Raw genomic sequence first — 20,081 nt, forward strand, 5'->3', positions numbered from 1 at the left:
GGGTTTTCATCAGTTTTGTCTAAATTTTTGGCTCTAAACATGTGAATTACTTAAACCAGACTAGGATTGCGGTAAGGGGCTCTTTTCGTTCTTAGTCCTTTAAATTTTTTTCCTTGCTTTTTGTCCTACTGTAGCATTCCTGTCTACAAAGGGCTCTAAGAGATTCAAGGGCAGAGTCAGGGAGTGTGTGTGTGTGTGTGTGTGTGTGTGTGTATACACATGCACATTATCTAATTGTGGAATGTTAGTAAACCATCCAGGTAAGGTCAGATCCCTCCCAGTGCTCTTCCCTCTCCAAAGCAAGTCTCTCAATGATGTGTACATGAGTTCTTTAGGGAGAGCATCCAGCCTGTGTGCAGTAGTAGTTAGAGTCATGCAGTGGCAGAAAACACTGAGGAAAGTCAAGATCCACAAGTGTCAGTGATGGTTTTTATTATGGTGCACAGCTGTGAATAGAGAAGCTTTTCTATATGAGCTTGAATATCCTCATCCATGGCCAAAGCATGTCAGAGCAATAATTCACTGGTGCATTAGCAGACCCCTGAGCAGTCAGTGTTGGAGAGTAGGAAAGCCCCTACTCTGGAACACTCTCAGGAGTCATTGCATTTTAATATATTATCAGCAATATGTTTGATTAATTTAATGTATTAGAATCTTCTTTCAAATTTGGGATAGAATACTTACATTTAAAAAAAACCCTACATCACAGTATTATTCTCTTCTAGTATAATTAAATTGTTTTAATTTGTGAAAATTATATTTTCACATAATTTTAATTATTTTATTAAAAATAGTACTTCTATGTTAGAAACATTTTCTTTCTTTTTCTCTTTTCTTTCTTTCCTTTTTGATTTGAGACAGTATCTCTCTAGTAACTTAGCCTCACCTTTTCCTGCCTCCTTTTGGATTGCAGATGTATTCCAACATACCTAGCTTGCAACATTTCTTGATCTTTAAATACAGTAATGATTAGCAAATTAATTTTTGGCTCTCACAAAGAATTCAAAACTGTGACAACAGAGAAGAAAAATCCAGATTCATTTTCTTTGTTGTTACGTGAATTCTAAATTGTCTTATAAGAACCCAGAGCCATATATCAGGGTGAAAGTTGAAAGATCAGAGAAGCAGAGCAAGCCACCTCTTATCTCAGCAACTCCTCAGCCTGCAAGAGTCTGAAAAGACTGAGTTCCTGTCTCCTCCTGCCTTATATTCCTTTCTCTGTCCAGCCATATCACTTCCTGTCTCAACCTTCCTAGTGCTGGGATTAAAGGTATGTGATCCTAAGTGATGGAATTAAAGGTGTGAGCCACCACTGCCTGGCTGTTTGTCTTTTAGACTGGATTAATCTCATGTAGCCCAGTAGCCTTGAACTCACAGAAATCCAGACAGATCTCTGCCTCTGCCTCCTGAGTGCTAGGATTAAAGGTGTGAGGCACCACTGCCTGACCTCTGTGACTAACTCTGTGGTTGGCTCTGTCCTCTGATCTTCAGGCAAGCTTTATTTCGTAGATTACAAATATATCACCACACTTTGTTTCTAGTTTCATATGCATTTTTGTATTGTTTGAATTAAAAATATTTTGTTGTGTATATATAATAAATATGTAAATATATGTAACAGACGTATATAAATACACACATATATGTCTGTGCAAACAATGTTTTAAGATTGCATGACCCCTATTAATCACTTTTTTTTATTGGTTGGAAATCTGGCTGTAGCTTGTATTACTGAACATAGTCCTTTCTTAACCTTTTTGAGGGTCATTTGATGGTATTTACAAATATGATTAAGTGTAGTATACTGACTGAAAAATACAGAGACTAATACTTCCTTGTTTAACTGGTAAATTATGTTACAGAATGCCTATGAATAGGAATTCTCTGATGTTCAGTAGAAGATCTGCTCGTATGGTCCAGTGATTTTAAGGGATAGTTCTGGAGGTAGGAGGAAGTTCTAACCCTGAGTCTATTACAGAGTGTTCCAGGTCATGTTGTGGCAAATGCTGACTTACAGAAATTGCAGCACTGTGAGTGGAGGACTGATTGGTCTTCACGGGTAAAGTGTTATGTGGGAAGCTAGCCACAACAGAAGTGAGTTGGCGCTTGAGGAAGAGATGGCAGGAAGAGAAAGTGGGGAAGAGCATCATTCCATGTCCACAGCCATGGCTCCTCTGGCTGTACTCAACAGGATGTGAAAATGGGGCCTTTGAGGTGTGGCCCAAAGAATTATATGACTGCACTGCCTTTGAAGCTTGAGCTGAGGAAGTTAAACTGATAAACTGTAGGCCTTCAAAGCCTTCAGTAAGGTGAACTGAAAAGGAAGTTCCTGTTTTCTAGAATATTATTCGGTTAGCTAAATTTAGTAGTTGGGAGGCCAGGCAAGAGAAGCCTTGGGGGAAGCAGGTGAGGACATCAGACATCAGAGGGCAAGTATATTCAAAAATTAGGTGCTGCAGAAATGTGACTTTGGTATTCACTCTGAAATTACAGAAGTTAGAGTGCATCTGTACTGCACAAGTTCCCGTGTCAGCAACAGATGGTGCCTTTTGATCTTTCTTTCCATTGCTCCTAGTGGTTGGTTGGCTTAGAAGGAAAAGGTAGAATGGGAAAGAGCCTCACAATAAATTAGAAAGATCCAGTACCAAATACCTGTTTTAATGCTCTGCCTGCCACTAACTGTCCCATTCCTGATCAGACTTTTAAAGTGCTAAACTGCTTCAAAGTGATGTAAAGAAATGGCAAAGTCCTGATTGCAAATGAATTAATTCTTTACCTAATTTGGTAAGTCTAACAAGCCTGTCCACTCGAGTCCCTCACTGTAAGCACCAAATTTCTTCCTGTTCCCTGGGGAAGTGTACCCCTTTCTTGTGCACTGTTTGACCTGGGTTAAAATTTGCCCCTCAGTGATGACAGAGCACAGCATCTAGAGTTAAGCAAATGTGTAGCAGTCCACTGACTGACCTTTTACCTTGTTGGACATTGCTTCCCTAACTTCTAAGTCATTGTCTCCATTTGGGAAGGTTTTTGCACCCCACCCCACGCCAATTAATTTATGCTTACCTAATTTAGAAATGACTATTTCCACTCTAGCTTGTCTTGTGGTATTATGTGGCTCAAGGGAAGTAAGGCCTGGGTAGGCTTGTTTGTAGACCCAGAGGGAACCCATAACACCACCATTGTCACTGCCCCTGCTTGTTCTTTTTTTGCAGTCACTCACTCAGGACTTCTGAGCCAGTATAAGCGGTCTGTGATCAATGGCTTGATAGTGACCTATCCTGTGTCCAGGGATTGGCTCCTGCTAGGCCCTTTTTTCTATTGTTTGTTCTCATAATCAAACTTGAGAAGTACAGTTGGGTCTCAGAAACCTTGGAAGCCATACCCCACCCCTTGAGACTATATCCTGTTCAGCTCGGGTTCCACTTCCTTCAGCCAGAAGACAGCATTATTGTACTGGATTCTTTGTAACTCAGGAAAGTTCTGTGCATCAGATCTTCTCAGTCACCAGTACAAAGTCTCCTATGATCCACTGTACCACCAAATCAAAACTATGTGTGGCCTGTGTGCTCTTCTTTCGAAAGTTCCCTTGTGGCCAAAAACAGCACTATCGTCCTTTGGAAAGATGTTTTATTTTAGCTGCATCAACAAAGAAAACATTCTTCACCTACTTTTTAAGTAGGCTTCTTTTTGCATTTTAAATCACTTTTCCAATATGTAGGCCTTGCCTATGGAGAACTATGATCACAGTATGCATTGGGATCATATGGGAGAGGGCAGGAGACTGGTAGAGATGACCCTTGCATATAGAAGTCGTCTGGCTAGGGCTAAAAAGGGAAAGCAAAAAGAAGAGATGGATTTTGAAGCCTGAGTTCAGATTTCTACCAGAATGATGGCAATGATAATATTATTTTTAAAAATGCAAGAAGGCATTTTTTTTTTTTTTTGTACTTTGATGTTTCAGATGCCAGGGAATGCCCACTTGGGTGGTGGGAGGCAGAGAAGTCTCTGATGGTATTTGTGGGCCCCAAACCCTTTCCCTCCAAGTTCTCAGAATGTGGCAAGTAAGGTACCACACACATCAACTTCCTTTCTCTGAGACAGTGTTAGAAAGCATTAGAGCAGAGTGTTTTTAAAGAGGCATTATATAAACATAGAGCAATAAGAATATGAAATAGCCTAGGAGCCATTTTGTTTATGAATGGCAGGAGTAATTAAGTCATGTGTGTGTTTTTCTCTCTCAGGTTCATTTTCCAGACACTGAAAGAGCAGAATGGCTAAATAAGGTAAGATTAGCATATTCTAAATATTCATTGGGAATTGGAGGGCCAGAGACTATCTTCCCATGTTTGGGAATTTCAGTTTTGGTGGTATTGGAGTTCAGATTGCAGTGAGCAGGCTTCCGTTCCCTAGAGGACTGTTGCAAGCAGTGTGATTTTCCCTTGGGAAGAGCAAGAACTGTGTCACCGACCTAAGATTTATGCATGTGCTTGCATGGCATTGGCATCTGGCTTCATGTCTTCATTCTTGAATAGAGGCTGCTCACATCTGCTTTACAGAAATCACAAGCAGACATTCTAGAAATAATATAAAGAGAAAAATAACTCCCAAGAACTACCCATCTATAATATCTTTTAATGGATGTTTTTGTTTCAGTAAGCTTTAGGCTGAAACTCTCTTGTCTGGTATTTTGAGAATCTCTAAGGCAATATAGTGACACTAGCCTAGACAGGAGTCACCCTATAGCACAAGTTAGTATGTGGTTATAAAATGCAGGAGTGGTTACTGAGGGCCACACAGTTTTTGTTTGGTTTGGTTTAGTTTTGTTGTGGTGTTGAGATCACCCAAGGGCCTCACCCAAAAGAGACAAGTGTGCCATTGAGCAACCCTCCCAGCCCAAGATCTATGGCTTAAGTTTTGGTCTTGGTTTTGGTGTTCGCTTGTTTTTAAGACAGGGTTTTTCTGTGTAGCCCTTGGCTGTCTTGGAACTCACTCTGTAGACCAGGCTGGCCCCAAACTCAGAGATCTGCCTGCCTCTGCCTTCTGAGTGCTGGGGATTAAAGGTGTGTGCCACGCCGGGCGGTGGTGGCGCACGCCTTTAATCCCAGCACTCGGGAGGCAGAGCCAGGCGGATCTCTGTGAGTTCGAGGCCAGCCTGGGCTACCAAGTGAGTTCCAGGAGAGGCGCAAAGCTATACAGAGAAACCCTGTCTCGAAAAACCAAAAAAAAAAAAAAAAAAAAAAAAAAGGTGTGTGCCACCACTGTCTGGCCGTAGCTTAAGTTTTCCCACAGTCAGTTGAAGCCATGGGACTTTGAGTGATTATTAGATATGCAGACTTGTTTAAACAGAATAGCTAACTAAAAGAACTAATCCCTGTAGCATATTGTCTAATCAGTAGTTTATTGTTGAAATAAATGCTTAACGTATAGAACACATTTGATGGGACTGCTTTTGAATAACAAGACCACTTCTCCCTTTTGTTTTAGTTTTCAAAGCCAGTTTCTGATAGACTACATGATTATAATTTTTCTTAGTGACTCAACTAAATTATGTATCATACATCATAACAAGTATTTAACATGAGTTCCTTTTCCTTCTAGACTGTAAAGCACATGTGGCCCTTTATTTGTCAGTTTATAGAGAAGCTCTTTCGAGAAACCATAGAGCCAGCTGTCCGGGGAGCAAATGCCCACCTCAGCACCTTCAGCTTCACAAAAGTGGACGTGGGTCAGCAGGTCAGTCCTTCCTTCTTTAGTGTCCTTGCTCACACACACAGTCGGATTGCTGTGAAAGCATAAGAACGGTGTGAGCACTGCACAGGCCCTGAAGGAAGAAGACCAGTTAAAAGTCTGCAGACGAAGGGTCTTCTTCCCAACGGCGGGTTCTGACTTTTCCTGCTTCTTGCCTCACTCTCACTGGGCTGTTGTTTTGTTGTTTCTGTTTTACTTTTTAAATTAATTTCTATTTTTGTTTATGTGTGTCTGTGTGAGAATATGCCATACATGCATGCGGGTGTTCATGGAGGCCAGAACATGGTATCAGAGCCTCTGGAGATGGAGTTACAGGCATTTGTACAGTTGTCTGATGTGGGTGCTGGGAACCAAACTCAAGCCCTTCGGAAGAGCAACAAGTGCTCTTAACCACTGAGCCATTTGTCCAGCCCTGCTTTGACTTATTTTATAGTGACAATTTTAAATACAGATAACTAGCTTTAAAAAATATCAATCCAAATTAAAGGTGGGGACACACACCTTTAATCCTAGCACTTGGAAGGCAGAGGCAGACAGATCTCCGTGAGTTCAAGGCCAGCCTGGTCTACAGAGTGAGTTCCAGGACAGCCAGCAGTGCAGAGACACACATGCATGCAAAGCATCCATCCATACAAAACAAATACTTAACAATGATTTTTGCCTCTCCATATGTCATATGTATTATATCATTAATATTTATGCAGTTTTAATTGTATATTATTAAAGAATATTTTTCTATATAAATTACTAAATTTGATTTCATCCAAATTTTTAAATTTTTCAGCATCTTCTAAAAGTTATGAGAAATCATTTCTTACTGATATTTATTATAGAAAATTTATGATTAAATAATACATTCTAACATATGATAATTATTTTGAGAAAATATTGAGGTTCTTTTTGCATTTATACTATTAATTTTTTAAATTTTTGGCAATTTCATGTTTGTATTGTATTGTATGCAATGTATTGTACCATATTCATACTTGAGTTATCTTTTCCTATCCTCTTCCCACTACTGTTGACCCTCTTCTTCCCAACTAGTCCCCCCCTCCTTTTATGTCTCTCCCTTTCTCTCCTTCTTCCTCTCTCCCTCCCCCTCTGTGAGGGGTGGTCTATATTTTGGCTTTTTGAGACAGTCTTGCTAAGAAGCACAGACTGGCCTTGAAATACAAACTGTAGGTCAGGGAGATGTTCAGTGGTTCAAATCTCTAACTGAGGATCCAAGTTAGATTCCAGTTACCCACAACAATTGGCTTATCCTCACCTATGACTCCACCTCAGCAGATTTGACACTCTCTTATGCCTTAGCATACACACAAGTAAAATTAAGTCTTAAAAAAAAGAAATGTAGCATGTCTTATGATCTGTCTTTTGTGGTTGCATTGTCAGTTATCTGTATCATATATTAAGTATTATTTTTCTTTTTGAGACAGGGTCAGGGTCTGTATAGCTCAGACTGGCCTTAAACTGCAATCCCATGTTTCAGCTTTTTTTTTTTTTTTTTTTTTTTTTTACTATGTATACAGTGTTCTGCCTGCATATTTGCCTGCAGGCCAGGGCACCAGATCTCATTACAGATGGTTGGGAGCCACCATGTGGTTGCTGGGAATTCAACTCAGGACCTCTGGAAGAGCAGCCAGTGCTCTTAACCTCTGAGCCATCTCTCCAGCCTGTGTTTCAGCTTCTTAAGTGTTGTGATTATAGGCCTGCACTACCACACTCAACTATACCTTGTCTTTTTTTATCTACTCAAAGCCAAATTTTTGTGAAATTTTAAAGTGAAAACTTGTAAAATATAAATTAAAAGTAATGGGAACTATTAACAAAGACAGAGTAGAAGAAAAGGATCAGATTAAACTGAAGGAGTTGAGGGCAAAAGGAGCTTTAAATAAAAGCAAATGTATTTATTACATGTGCTAACAACAACACTGGTGCCATGTTTACTGAATACTCACTGTATGCCTTGCAATGTACTCCATTCAGTATGTCATTCAACTTCACAGCCATCCCACTTAGCTGTCACTGTCATTTGTGTCTTACAGATGAGAAAACTGAGGAATATGAGTTAATAAAATGTCAAAGTTACACAGTGTGTTATAGACCCGAATTACACTTGTAGTCTGATGCTAAGCGCGTTGTTGTCACATCTATGCTGTGTTTTAGTTTGTTTACTTTTAAGCCTTTCTCTGTTTTAAATTAAGCTGTTTATTGTTTCAGCCCCTTAGAGTCAATGGTGTTAAGGTTTATACTGAAAATGTAGACAAAAGACAAATTATTCTGGACCTTCAGATTAGGTAAGTGTTTATTTGTGTTATATTTTTGCCATGGCTACTGACTTAGCTGCATGTATAAGATGGAAGATATAATGAATTTCTTGTCTGCTCTTCATTGGAATTTGATCTAAATGTTGACAACCTTTGAGTTCCTTATAATCTAGATAACTGTCATTCATTAAATATATTAAATATAATGGGGCTGTGCCGGGCGGTGGTGGCGCACGCCTTTAGTCCCAGCACTTGGGAGGCAGAGGCAGGCGGATCTCTGTGAGTTCGAGGCCAGCCTGGTCTCCAAAGCGAGTTCCAGGAAAGGCGCAAACCTACACAGAGAAACCCTGTCTTGGAAAACCAAATATATATATATATATATATATTGTAATGTATTGTATTCATTAAACAAACGTTCCAGAGCACAAACAAAGTAACACAGCTTCCCAGAGATAAACAACTGTAACAAAAACAAAAGTAACACACCTTTAAATATAATGGGGCTGAAAAGATGTCTCAGCAGTTAAGAGCACTTGCTACTCTTCTAGACAGCCTGGGTTTGATTCCCAGCACCCACATAGCAGCTTACAACCATCTGTAACTCCAGTCCCAGGGAATCCAATGCCCTCTTCTAGCCTCCATGGGCACCAAGCAAACACCAGGGTATACAGACATACATGCAGACAAAACATCCCGTACACATAAAATAAAATAAATTTCTAAAGATGTACTGAATTATAAAAAAATATGCTCTACAAGAAAACTATAATCTAATAATTAATCCTTATGAGCCTTAGTATAAAAACCCTCAACAAAATATTAGCAAATTGAATCTAGTAGCATAGATTATATACTATCAACAAGTAGAATTTATTCCCAGAATGCAAATGTGATTCAGGATATGAAAACCAATCTGAAAAACACACCACTTTATTTTAAGAAGGAAGTGGTGTGGATGGTGGGAGTGAGTCCTTCATGCTTATCTCAGTTGATACAGAAGATGAATTTAACAAAATTCAGTACTCCTTCATGATAAAAAAAAAAAAAGTTCAGCCTAGAGAAGTTAGACAATACAATGTAGTGATATTTTATTTGTGCTCTAGCAAATAAAGCTTGCCTAGGGATCAGAGGACAAAGCCAGCCACTATATTAAACATAGAGGCAGGCAGTCGTAGCACATGCCTTTAATCCTGGCTTTCAGGAGGCAGAGATTCATCCAGATCTCTGTGAATTCAAGGACACACTGGGAACAGAGCCAGACATGGTGGCACACGCTTTTAATCCCAGCGCTACTTAACCATAGAGGTCTGGAGGTCTATACAGACAGACAGGAGATGATGTCGCTGGGCAGAGAGAAGTAAGATAGCAGGGTACAGAAAGGTATATAAGGCATGAGTATACAAGAAGTAGCTCTTTCTCTCTTGGGTTGAGGATTTCCTAGCAGTAAGAACTTGTGGCTGGCTTGTTCTATTCCTCTGATCTTTCAGCTTTCACCCCAATATCTGGCTCCGGGTTTTTTTTTATTAATAAGACCATTTAGCAATTTGTATTACAACACAATGAAATAAAAGGCATCCAGATTGAAAATCAGTATTTACAAATGATGAGATCTTACAGAAAAAAAATCCACAAAAAGTTTTAAAGCCAGTTGTGATGGTATTTGCATTCAATCCCAGCACTCTAGAAGCAGACTGGCCTACATTCAAGTTCCAAGTCAGCCAGGGCAGCAGAGTGAGACTGTCTTACTTAGGGTTTCTATTGCTATGAAGAGACACCATGACCATAGCAACTCTTATAAAGGAAAACATTTAATTGGGTAGCTCGCTTACAGTTTAGAGGTTCAGTCTGTTATCATCATGATGGGGAACATGGTGGCATGCAGGCAGACATGGTGTTGGAATAGTAGCTAAGAATCCTACATCTTGCAGGCAACAAGACACTGGGTGATATCCTGATCATAGGAAACGTCAAAGCCCGCCTCACAGTGACACACTTCTCTAACAAGGCCATATCCACTCCAACAAAGCCACACTCCTAATAGTGTCACTCCCTATGAGATTATGGGGGCCAGTTACATTGAAAGTACCACAGAGACCCTGTCTCAAAAAAACAAAATAAACCCTTATAAAACTAAAATGACTTTAGCCAAGTAGTGAAATGCAGTTAAATCAATTGCATTTCTGTACATTAACAGTGAAAGAATACTGAAAGGAAATAAGGACAGTTTCACTTGTAATAGGTTCAATAGACAGCTCCATTGGTAAAATGGTTGCTTTGTTGAGTCCCTAGAACCCACTAAGGAAACAAGCATGGTGGTTCATTTGTAATCCCAGGATCGAGGGAGCAGAGACAAGAGGATCTCTTATGCTGTGGCTAGTCAGCCTAGCCTTAATCAGTGAGCCCTGGGTATCAGTGAAAGATTCTCAAACAAGACAGATGGCTATTAGCAGTTGAATCTGCTTTTTTGAGCCTAGACGAAGGATATTTTTTTTATCATTTGTGAATTTCCAGAGTATATTAATATAATAATTAGAGGCAGGTGGGAAATCCAAGCAGATATACAGAGAGAAGAAAGGAGAGAGGGACACCACCCCACTGCCCAAGGAGCAACATGACAGTAGACTGCTAACGCCAAGGCCATGCAGCAAAACACAGATTAATGGGTTAATTTAAGACAAAAGAGCTAGACTTTGTATCTATTATCTTTATTTTAGAAAGAAATGTTGAATGTCTTTGGTATGGGAAAATCTTCATCTTTAAAATCCCAGCACTCGGGAGGCAGAGACAGGCGGATCTCTGTGAGTTCAAGGCCAGCCTGGGCTACAGGGTGAGTTCCAGGAAAGGCGCAAAGCTACACAGAGAAACCCTGTCTTGAAAAACAAAAAAAAAAAAAAAACCAAAATATTGGATGCTTATGCAAATACCATTGTCATCAGTGGAATAAAAGAGGAGACATGTGTAGTCAGAAGATTTCTCTGGTCCTGCTCAGCCCTGCAGTCCCCCAGCCGCTTGTAAAATAATCATTCAGAGGCTTAATATTATTTACAAACTGTATGGCCTGTGGCAGGCTTCTTGCTAGCTAGCTCTTTTGTCTTAAATTAACCCATTAATCTGTGTTTTGCTGCATGGCCTTGGCGTTAGCAGTCTACTGGCATGTTGTTCCTTGGGCGGTGGGCTGGCGTCCCTCTCTCCTTTCTTCTCTCTGTATTATCTGCTTGGATTTCCCACCTGCCTTTGAGTTTCCTTGCCAAGGCCAATGCAGCTTTATTTATCAACCAATCACAGCAACACATATTCACAGCATATAGAAAGACATCCCACAGCAGGCATGTTTATGTGTCTTATGTTAGTCAAGCCGCAGAAGACTTGCCAACAGGCCTGCGTATGAGCTCTACAGTAGTCTACCTGTGTCTTAGGTTAGGCTGTATCCCACAGGGTCTGTCCATGGAGCAGATGACAAGCTCCATGGGGATAGAAACCTTGTGCTCATTCATTGTTCTAGCATTAAACAAATCATTTGAGTAATTCCTTTAATGGATATCAGTTTGAAAATGCAGCTTTAGCAGCATATGTACTCTACTATTTTGTATGTTTTAGACAAAGACCTTAACTACATTGGCAGCAAGATAGAGGGGAAGTTGAAAAGAATTGGGAAATAAAGAGAACATGTGTTAGGTTTTATGTTGGTTTAAAAAGGAAAATTTTTATGATGATTTTATAGCAGGTTACTGGTAAATTTAGCAACAGGGTAGAGAATAATTCTCAATGTGAGGAATCTGTATACAGTGTATTCTCAATGGTTCTCAATCTATGGTTCACTGCCTTTGGAAAGCATGTTTCCAATGGTCTTAAGAACCGAGACACTCACTGCTCAATAGCAAAATTACGGTTATGAAGTAGCAACAAAAAACAGTTTTATGGTTGGAGGTCACTACAACATGAGGAACTGTATTGTCACAGCATTAGGAAGGTGGAGAACCACTGGCTTAGATGCTTCCTGATTTGATTGATCAAATTCCCCAGACTTGCACAAATAGGTTTATGATATCATACTTCTTTTTTGTTTGTTTGGTTGGTTGGTTCTTTGAGACAGGGTTTCACTGTGTTGTGTAATCCTGGCTGTCCTAGATCACACTCTATAGATCAGGCTGGCCTAGAACTCACAGAGATCCATCTGCCTCTGCCTCCTGAGTGCTTGGATTAAAGGTATGCACCACAACCACTCAGCTAATACCAACTGTACTTTTAAGAATGAAGAATGAGGGTTGTCCTAGCTAGTTTTATATCAACTTGACACAAGCTAGAGTCATTTGTAAGGAGAGGACAGCAATTTGAGACACTACCGCCTTAAGACCAGGCTATACGCAGGCCTGTAGGTCATTTTCCTAATTGGTGATTGATCTGGGGGGGCCCAGCCCATTATAGGTGGGACCATTCCTAAGCTGGTGGTCCTGGGTTCTATATGAAAATATAGTAAGCAAGCCAATAAGCAGCACCGCTCCATGGCCTCTGCATTAACTCCTGTCTCCAGGTTTCTGCCCTGCTTGAGTTCCTGCCCTCAATGCCTTTGATGAAGTGTCATATGGAATTGTGAGTGAATTAAATCCTTTCCTCCCCAACTTGCCTTTTGTCATGATGTTTTATCATAGCATTAGTAACCCCAGCAAAAACAAATCAAATCCCACACCATCCCATGAGGAATGTATTCAACATTTCATGTTTATGTTGGAAATAAATGCCTGCTTTGCACTGTCATAGTAAAAAACCATTTGTTTCATATTTATGTTTGAAACTAATCACTGAGAAAAGTGAAGGTTCAAAACAAGCTGTTTCTAACCTTTAACATCATAAAGCCTTTAGAATCTGAGTGAGAATTTTTGTGACTAAGAAGAAAGGTGGGTGATCTACTGCTGGCAAAATAAACTCTAACCTTTCTTGGGTTTTAAACAAAGGTTTTGTTACACAAATAAAAACACCTTCCATCAAAGGAGTGTTCTACCAGCCCCACCCCTCACCTGGGCAGTGCAGGAGAGGTGGCTCTGGTGGCATGGGTGCTGGAGAGCTGGGCCCGCCCCTCGCTTGGGTAGGGCAGGAGAGCTGGCCCCAGTGGTGTGGGTGCAAGAGAGCTGGAGCAGCCACCCAGGCCCAGATCCAAGGCTCTGAGTCTGCCCACTCCAACACCTACCATCTCATGAAGGGGTCGGTCCCGTGGAACCAAAGCTGTAGGATCTCCTTGGCTCGGCAACAACAGGCTATCTGAGTGGAGTCCCAGTGAGATTCTGGTATTGGTAGTGTAGCAGAAGCCAGAGGCTTTGAAGCGGACCAGTGACTCACTGCAATGAACAGTTGTTTGGACAGAAGTATATGCTGTGTGACACACCTTGACATACCACAGTTTTCACAGCAAGATTTTTTTTTAATTTTTATTTTCTGTCTTTTGGGAGAAGGTTACAGAGGTGGAGGACAGATATGGGAAGGACTGGGAAATGAATGGGATTGGGGTACATGGTGTGAAATTCACAAAGAATCAATAAAAATTAAGGGGGCAGTTCTCCAGAAATTGCACGTTGTTATTTATATTTACCTTTGAAACTGGATATTTACATGCTTTTAAATTTTTTACTTTTTGAGATAGAATTTGAGCTCTCTGTGTAGCTGAGAATGATTTCATTCTCCTGCTTATACCTTTGAGTGCAAAGAATCCAACACACCCTTCATTCCTGTTTATTCAAGGCTGGATATTACACCCAGAGCCTCTTGCCTGCTCGGCAATCAGTCTACCAACTGAACTCTATTCTCATCCACTTTGTTTGGTTTTTTTGAGACAGGGTCTTATATGGTAATCCTCCAGCTTCAGCCTGCCATGTGTGGCTATCTGACTTTAAGATTTTCATGTGTAGCTAAAACAAATGCATAGTATTCCTCACAGGTGATAGAGCAGTGTTGAACCTGGCAGCAATGTATCCATGCAACCTGGAGTATAAGCTGCATTTTTCAATCAGTTTTGCCTACAGTATGAGTATGGCTACTTTACAGTCACTCTGTTTGATTATGTATTTTGCAATGCCTAATCTGAATAGATAACAAAGAGAATAGTTAATTCTGTTCACTGTATGTAATGCAGAATTTTTCTGTGCTAGTTTTGTAGGAAATTGTGAGATTGATTTGGAGATCAAACGATATTTTTGTAGAGCTGGTGTGAAAAGTATTCAGGTAAGTTTTTCACATTTTCATTTTAGAGTTTTTTAGGCTGTATTTAGAAAGAAAAGCTATGGAGTTTTTATTAGCTAGGAAGGTTTTTGAAGTAAGTTTGTATTTATGGTTGTAGTTGAGTAAAGTATGAAGCCATGTGCTTAAAAGTCACCAAGTAGCCTTGAAGAACTGTGTTTTCTGACTTGTGATTTCCTATGTGAGTTCAGATTCATGGGACAATGCGGGTGATCCTGGAGCCTCTGATTGGAGACATGCCTTTAGTTGGAGCATTGTCAATCTTCTTCCTTAGGAAACCAGTAAGTACACAGTTATTTCATGATGCCGTGTTTGTCTTCCCTCTCTTGGCAGTGACATGGAAACATAGACGGATAAAGAGGAGGAACAAATTCTGTCTTAGCTCTTCCCCTTCTATGCATGAATCCTGAGTGTTTCACTTCTTTATGCCTTAAGGAAAGGCTCGATCTCTTTATAAACAAAACGTTTGTTTGTGGAATTGAGGAAAGAAATGGTTAACTAAGTTAAAGCTACCTTTGACTGGTCACTAAGTACAATTTCATGGCATTTGCTTACTTAATCCTCATACTTGTAAAGCTAGATACTGTTTCCTTTTACTGACCCGGAACTGAGCTTAAGAGGTGTATCTGTATGAGTCACCCAGGGATTAAGTACTGGAGCTCTCACATAGACCCAGGTTAGTCCGATACAGGTGTCTCCCTCTGACTCCCCTCCTGAGATAAATGCTCCTTCATTCAGATATATTTTCTTCTTTTGGGGGGGATATATTTGATGAACTAGAGGTACAGCTTTATATGTTCTGCTTTTAAATGGAGTTTTTGTTTGGTCTTCTAGTCCTTGGCTAAGGATGATGCTGTCACTTTATGTTTTTAGAATTTCTTCTTTTGTTGTTAGTGCTCTGAAACAAGAAGAGAAAGCTGTGTCTCACTCTTACCAGACAGTCTTCTTTCCCCTTACCTGAGCTCCTCAGCCTATGGTTAGTGCTGCCTTCAGTGCCTTTCTCTTTTCTTTAAATGCTGAGAACTGACCCAGGCTTTGTGCATGCTGGGTAAGCGCTCAGCCTGCACTCAGAGCCCGAGCTCCCCATCCCTACCACATTTCTCACCGCTGCCTACTGTGCATCCCAAGCCCCCAACTACAGAGATGGAATGTCTGTATGAATGGGAAAATAGTAACCGTGTCTTCTACTTTTTCCCCTTTTCCTTTTCTCCAGAATGCTGTCTTGAGCCGTTTTATTTCATTCATTTCTAGAATATTTCTGTCTGTCTTCCACGACAAGTTTCCGTTGTAGTATTGTAAGTTGTATGGTAGGAGCAGTTAGTGCTAAAGTGAAGGGCACATGTGTCTCCAGAGTCAGGGGCTCTGTGAGATGCCTCCTAAGAGGGACACTGCTTATGATCCTTGGCAAGTCTTCTGGGGAGGTACCACTGACATCACGTGTCGTTTAAAATAGGGGTGTCAGTGTGTATCATTTGGCTCAGAAGGCGTCGTGAAAGTATCACTTGGTTTTGGAGGCACGGGTTTGCAGACCGAGTGCAGCGCGTGCACTTCTGTTTCTGCAGGGCGATGCGTCTGTTGCCTCCAGCACTGCTGTCCCCACCTTCTGATTTTCAGTGTGGTTAAGTGGACCATTCACATTAAAATTCAGAGAGCTAGCAAGGAATCTATTGATTTTTACTTTATTAAATTTTTGAGAAATAAATTCATAAAAGATTTTAAATACATCTTTTTTTCTCCTACCAGTTTTTTAAAGCCAGCTTATGTAAGAACTAACTTCATTAATGACTATTTTTAAAGTTCTTTAATAAATTGCTAAAAATGTTAATTTATCTGTCTTTGAAAATATTCTTAATATAAAGATCCTCTCCCTTAGAGTAAAAAAATCAAGATCTGTAGTCATCCCAAAACTTAACAGTGCTCTTTCTTGGTTTGGTTCTTCCACAAATGAAGTCACTTGTAAAATAGCTTACAGTATTAACTCCCAAAGGGCGTTTGAATGCCTAGAAGAGAAGGATGAGGTTGAAATGTTCAGAATCACCCTTTTCCTTATATGGTGAATAAAACCACTGAACATGCTTTAGAGGGAAGGGAATTTTTTTCAGTTACTTTCAACTGGAAAATATGAGAACTTACTACTGTTAGCTGCCAAATAATTCTTCCTGAGCCTGGTGAAAAATATAATCAGAAAAACTTTTTAGTTTTACTATTTTTTTATTGCCCGAATGATTCAGAGACTAGTGCCAAAGACTTGTATAAAACCCTTACATGTTTTCTGCTTGTTGATCAATTTCGTTGTTTAATTAATTTTGATAATGTGGTACTTATTGTGGGGGGACCCTAAAAATTCTTGACATGATGAAGTTTGAATCCAAGGGAACAGTTCACGTGGGATAGGGGTGGGATGCTTTGGAGACGGGGAACAGTGCCGTGTGGACTCTGGCTGACGACTTTGCACTGTCTGGTCTCCCTGTCTTGTTGCAGTGCCAGCAGCCATTCCATTTCTCAGAGTCTCCGTTTCCTGACTGTAAAGAGGAGTGGCACTAAAGCCTAGGTCTCCATTAAATGTCTGTGCTCTTAAAACTTATTACAATGGCTGGCACCAGGTAGAAAATTAAATATAGGCTTAGCATTTCAGTGACACTACAGAGGTGCTAGGGTGAGGAGAAAAGTCTGGATAAATGTTCTGATAACCAGCAGGGCTCGGCTCAGTGGTGGAGTCAGGCCATAGGTTTGAATCCCTAGGAGTGAAAACTAAAAAAGTTGTGATAACCGAAAGGAGGGCTAAGGAGATGACTCAATCAGTAAAGTGCCTGCTGTGTGCCTCACTGAGGTGACGGCCTGTCCCAGATACCCAGACCAGTGTAAACAACCCAGATGTGCTGTGTGCCTCACTGAGGTGACGGCCTGTCCCAGGTACCCAGACCAGTGTAAACAACCCAGATGTGCTGTGTGCCTCACTGAGGTGACAGCCTGTCCCAGATACCCAGACCAGTGTAAACAACCCAGATGTGCTGTGTGCCTCACTGAGGTGAGGGCCGATCCCAGATACCCAGACCAGTGTAAACAACCCAGATGTGCTGTGTGCCTCACTGAGGTGACAGCCTGTCCCAGATACCCAGACCAGTGTAAACAACCCAGATGTGCTGTGTGCCTCACTGAGGTGACAGCCTGTCCCAGATACCCAGACCAGTGTAAACAACCCAGATGTGGTAGCATGTGTCTGTAAACCCAGGGCTGGAGGTTGAGGAGACTGACAGGAATTTTTCCAAAGCTCACTGGCCAGCCAGTCTAGAAAGCTGGTGACCTCTGTGTCAGTGAGAGACCTGGTCTTACAAATGGAGAGCTATTGAGAAATGCACTCAGTGTTGACCTCCAGCCTGTACACATAGGCTCACATGCACATGCATCTGTACAAGTGCGTCCACAAATAATAATTTAGAAGAACCAGAGGATTCCTTCTTGTCACTGGACGTGTACGGGGCACTCAATCTAACTAGGTAGTTTTGGATGAGCTGAAGGGCTTGTGTCAGTGCAAAAAAATACAACTCTTAACTCAAAGAGGGGTAGAAGGTAGTTTATTCTGGAGTCAACTATGAGTGACCTTGACCTGGGAACACAGACTTAGTTTACCCCAAATTCCATGTTCCAAATGTGGTAGCAGTTTGAAGAAGTTTTTATAGTGACACAACAAAACCATAAATCAAAGCACTTTTCAGGTAACTGGTGCAAATACTAGGTAGTCAGGTTAAAGCAGCATGGAGAAATCTCTGCTGTAGGCCTTAGATACTGTCGATGACACAGCCTTCTGACTGGTGAAAGCTGGTAGTCTCTTTAATACATTCTAAAAAGATTTTCCCTGTGAGTCACAAAGATGTGAGGTCAGATACAGACATGGGCAAGGAGTGACTATTAAGGAGGCTAAAGGTAGCCCAAGACAAATTATGATTACACTCTGGATCTGGAACATTCCAGCCTTATAATCATGGATATTTTTATCAGCTAATCAGACTTATAGAAGGGGCAGTGGGAGGTATGCTCTTTTTCAGAAACCTTTATTTATAGGTGTCTCAGAGTCTTCAGATTCCTTTATATCCCAAGAGTACAGATTATGAAGTCAAGTCTTTGCCAGAAGTCCTCCACAGAGCAGTTCATGTTTGCTTCATTTGAATATCTTGAGAGACTGATTCCAGCCAGGTAAAGAGGAACTGGCCATTTCTTTGTGGACTAGAAGTATCTTCCTTTTAGAGTTATAATGGAAAGAACTTGAATATTAGTGGGCTAGGATGGCAGAAATTAAAATATTTTAAGTAAAGGGAATGTTAAAAGAAGGAAAGGGTGCCTGGGCAGCACAGTAGAGGTGGCCCTGATGGGAGTGGGTGCTGGGGAGCCTGCCCTGAAGGCATGAATGAGTGCTGGAGGAGAGCTAGCCCTGTGCCCCACCTGAGCAGCATGGGAGAGTGGCCCTGAAAGTTGCATGCTGGAGACTTGGCCCCACCCCTTGCCAGCTGTAGAAGAGTGGGCCCTGCACCTTGCCTGGGCAACACAGTAGAGCTGGCTCTGAAGGCACAGCTGTCCCTGACCCCACCCCTTGCCAGCCTTGGCACTTGAGTGACCTGGCCCCGCCCCTCACCAGGGCAGTGCTGGAGAGCTGGCCCTGGTGGTGAGGGCGAAGGAGAGTGGGTGGGCCGACCAATTCAGCTACCACACAGGCCCAGATCTAGGGCTTTGAGTTGGCCCACCCCACCGTGTACCCCATTTAAGAACTGCTTGAGCACATGAAAGGGCCAGTTCTGCAGACCCAAAGCTGCAGGATCTTCACGACACAGGGCAGCAACAGGATATCCAAGAGCAGTCCCAGTGAAGATCCAGTATTGATAGTGTAGCAGAAGCCAGAGGCCTCGAATCGGACCATTGACTCATACAATGAACATTTGCAAGTAAAGCTGTGTAGGTAAAAGGGTAGACAGGGAGACATACAGTGATACACTGCAGCTTCCACGGTGAGATTTGTTTTTTCCATTTTCGTTTATATTTTTTTCATCATTTTTTTTTTGTTTTCTTTTGCAGGGAGGTTGCAAGGGCAGAGGACAGATAATGGAGGGATGTGGAGATAAGTGGGGTTGGGGTGTATGGTATGAAATTCACAAAGAATCAATAAAAGATTTTTTTTTTCTGGAGCTGAGGACCAAACCCAGGGCCTTGGCGCTTGCTAGGCAAGTGCTCTACCACTGAGCTAAATCCCCAACCCTTCAATAAAAGATTTTTAAAAGGAAATGGGTTTTTTTTTAAAATAGAAATTATGTTTATTGTGCAGTTGAATCTCAGAAGCAAATTGGAACCAGGAATTTGAATGTTTTTGAAACCAGAGGAAGACAGTGTAATGTAATGGTTAAGTGACTTTTGGTGCCAGTGGGAAGGCAGTATAGTGTGACTGGTTGAGTGATCATAACTTTCGCTCTGTTCTCTCCCTCTGAGAACATCTCTGTTCTCCAGGCCATATGTCTGTGAGTGTTGTCTCTGTTACTCTCTCTGTAGTAGACCAGGTCTGATTAAGAGAGTTGCAGTGCAGAAGCTCCTTCCACCATTCTTACAGACAAGGCTGCAGACAGGCCTGTAGATTCAAACTATACCCATAAGTAGCCAAGAGTTTTTATTATGCCAAGTTTACTCTGATCCTGTGGAACCTATGGTTTGATGTCTTTAATTGTTTGGATAGTCTTGCACACTCTCCATAGTCTTGTACCATCCTGACTCTCAGAAAGAATTCCACTGGCTGCTTCTCCTACCTGTAGTATGTGTCTGTGATAGGTCTTTGGTAGGACAGACTAAGCGTAGGAC

The 20,081-nt window shown here is 41.3% G+C and overlaps 1 protein-coding gene across 4 annotated transcripts in view; it reads left to right on the forward strand.

Annotated features, from left to right (window-relative positions):
- Esyt2 (extended synaptotagmin 2) overlaps nt 1-20,081 on the forward strand; it is an 88,403-nt gene that overhangs the window by 27,552 nt on the left and 40,770 nt on the right. For all 4 annotated transcript variants that reach the window (XM_052739182.1, XM_052739183.1, XM_052739184.1 and 1 more), the window contains exons 2-6: nt 4,242-4,283; nt 5,599-5,733; nt 7,969-8,045; nt 14,156-14,228; nt 14,435-14,524. In XM_052739182.1, coding sequence (XP_052595142.1) covers nt 4,242-4,283; nt 5,599-5,733; nt 7,969-8,045; nt 14,156-14,228; nt 14,435-14,524 — 417 coding nt within the window. The remainder of the gene's footprint in view (nt 1-4,241; nt 4,284-5,598; nt 5,734-7,968; nt 8,046-14,155; nt 14,229-14,434; nt 14,525-20,081) is intronic.

The sequence above is a fragment of the Peromyscus californicus genome, unplaced genomic scaffold (genome assembly GCF_007827085.1).
Source record: "Peromyscus californicus insignis strain IS unplaced genomic scaffold, ASM782708v3 Scaffold_15__1_contigs__length_86483966, whole genome shotgun sequence".
Classification (NCBI taxonomy): Eukaryota; Metazoa; Chordata; class Mammalia; order Rodentia; family Cricetidae; genus Peromyscus; species Peromyscus californicus.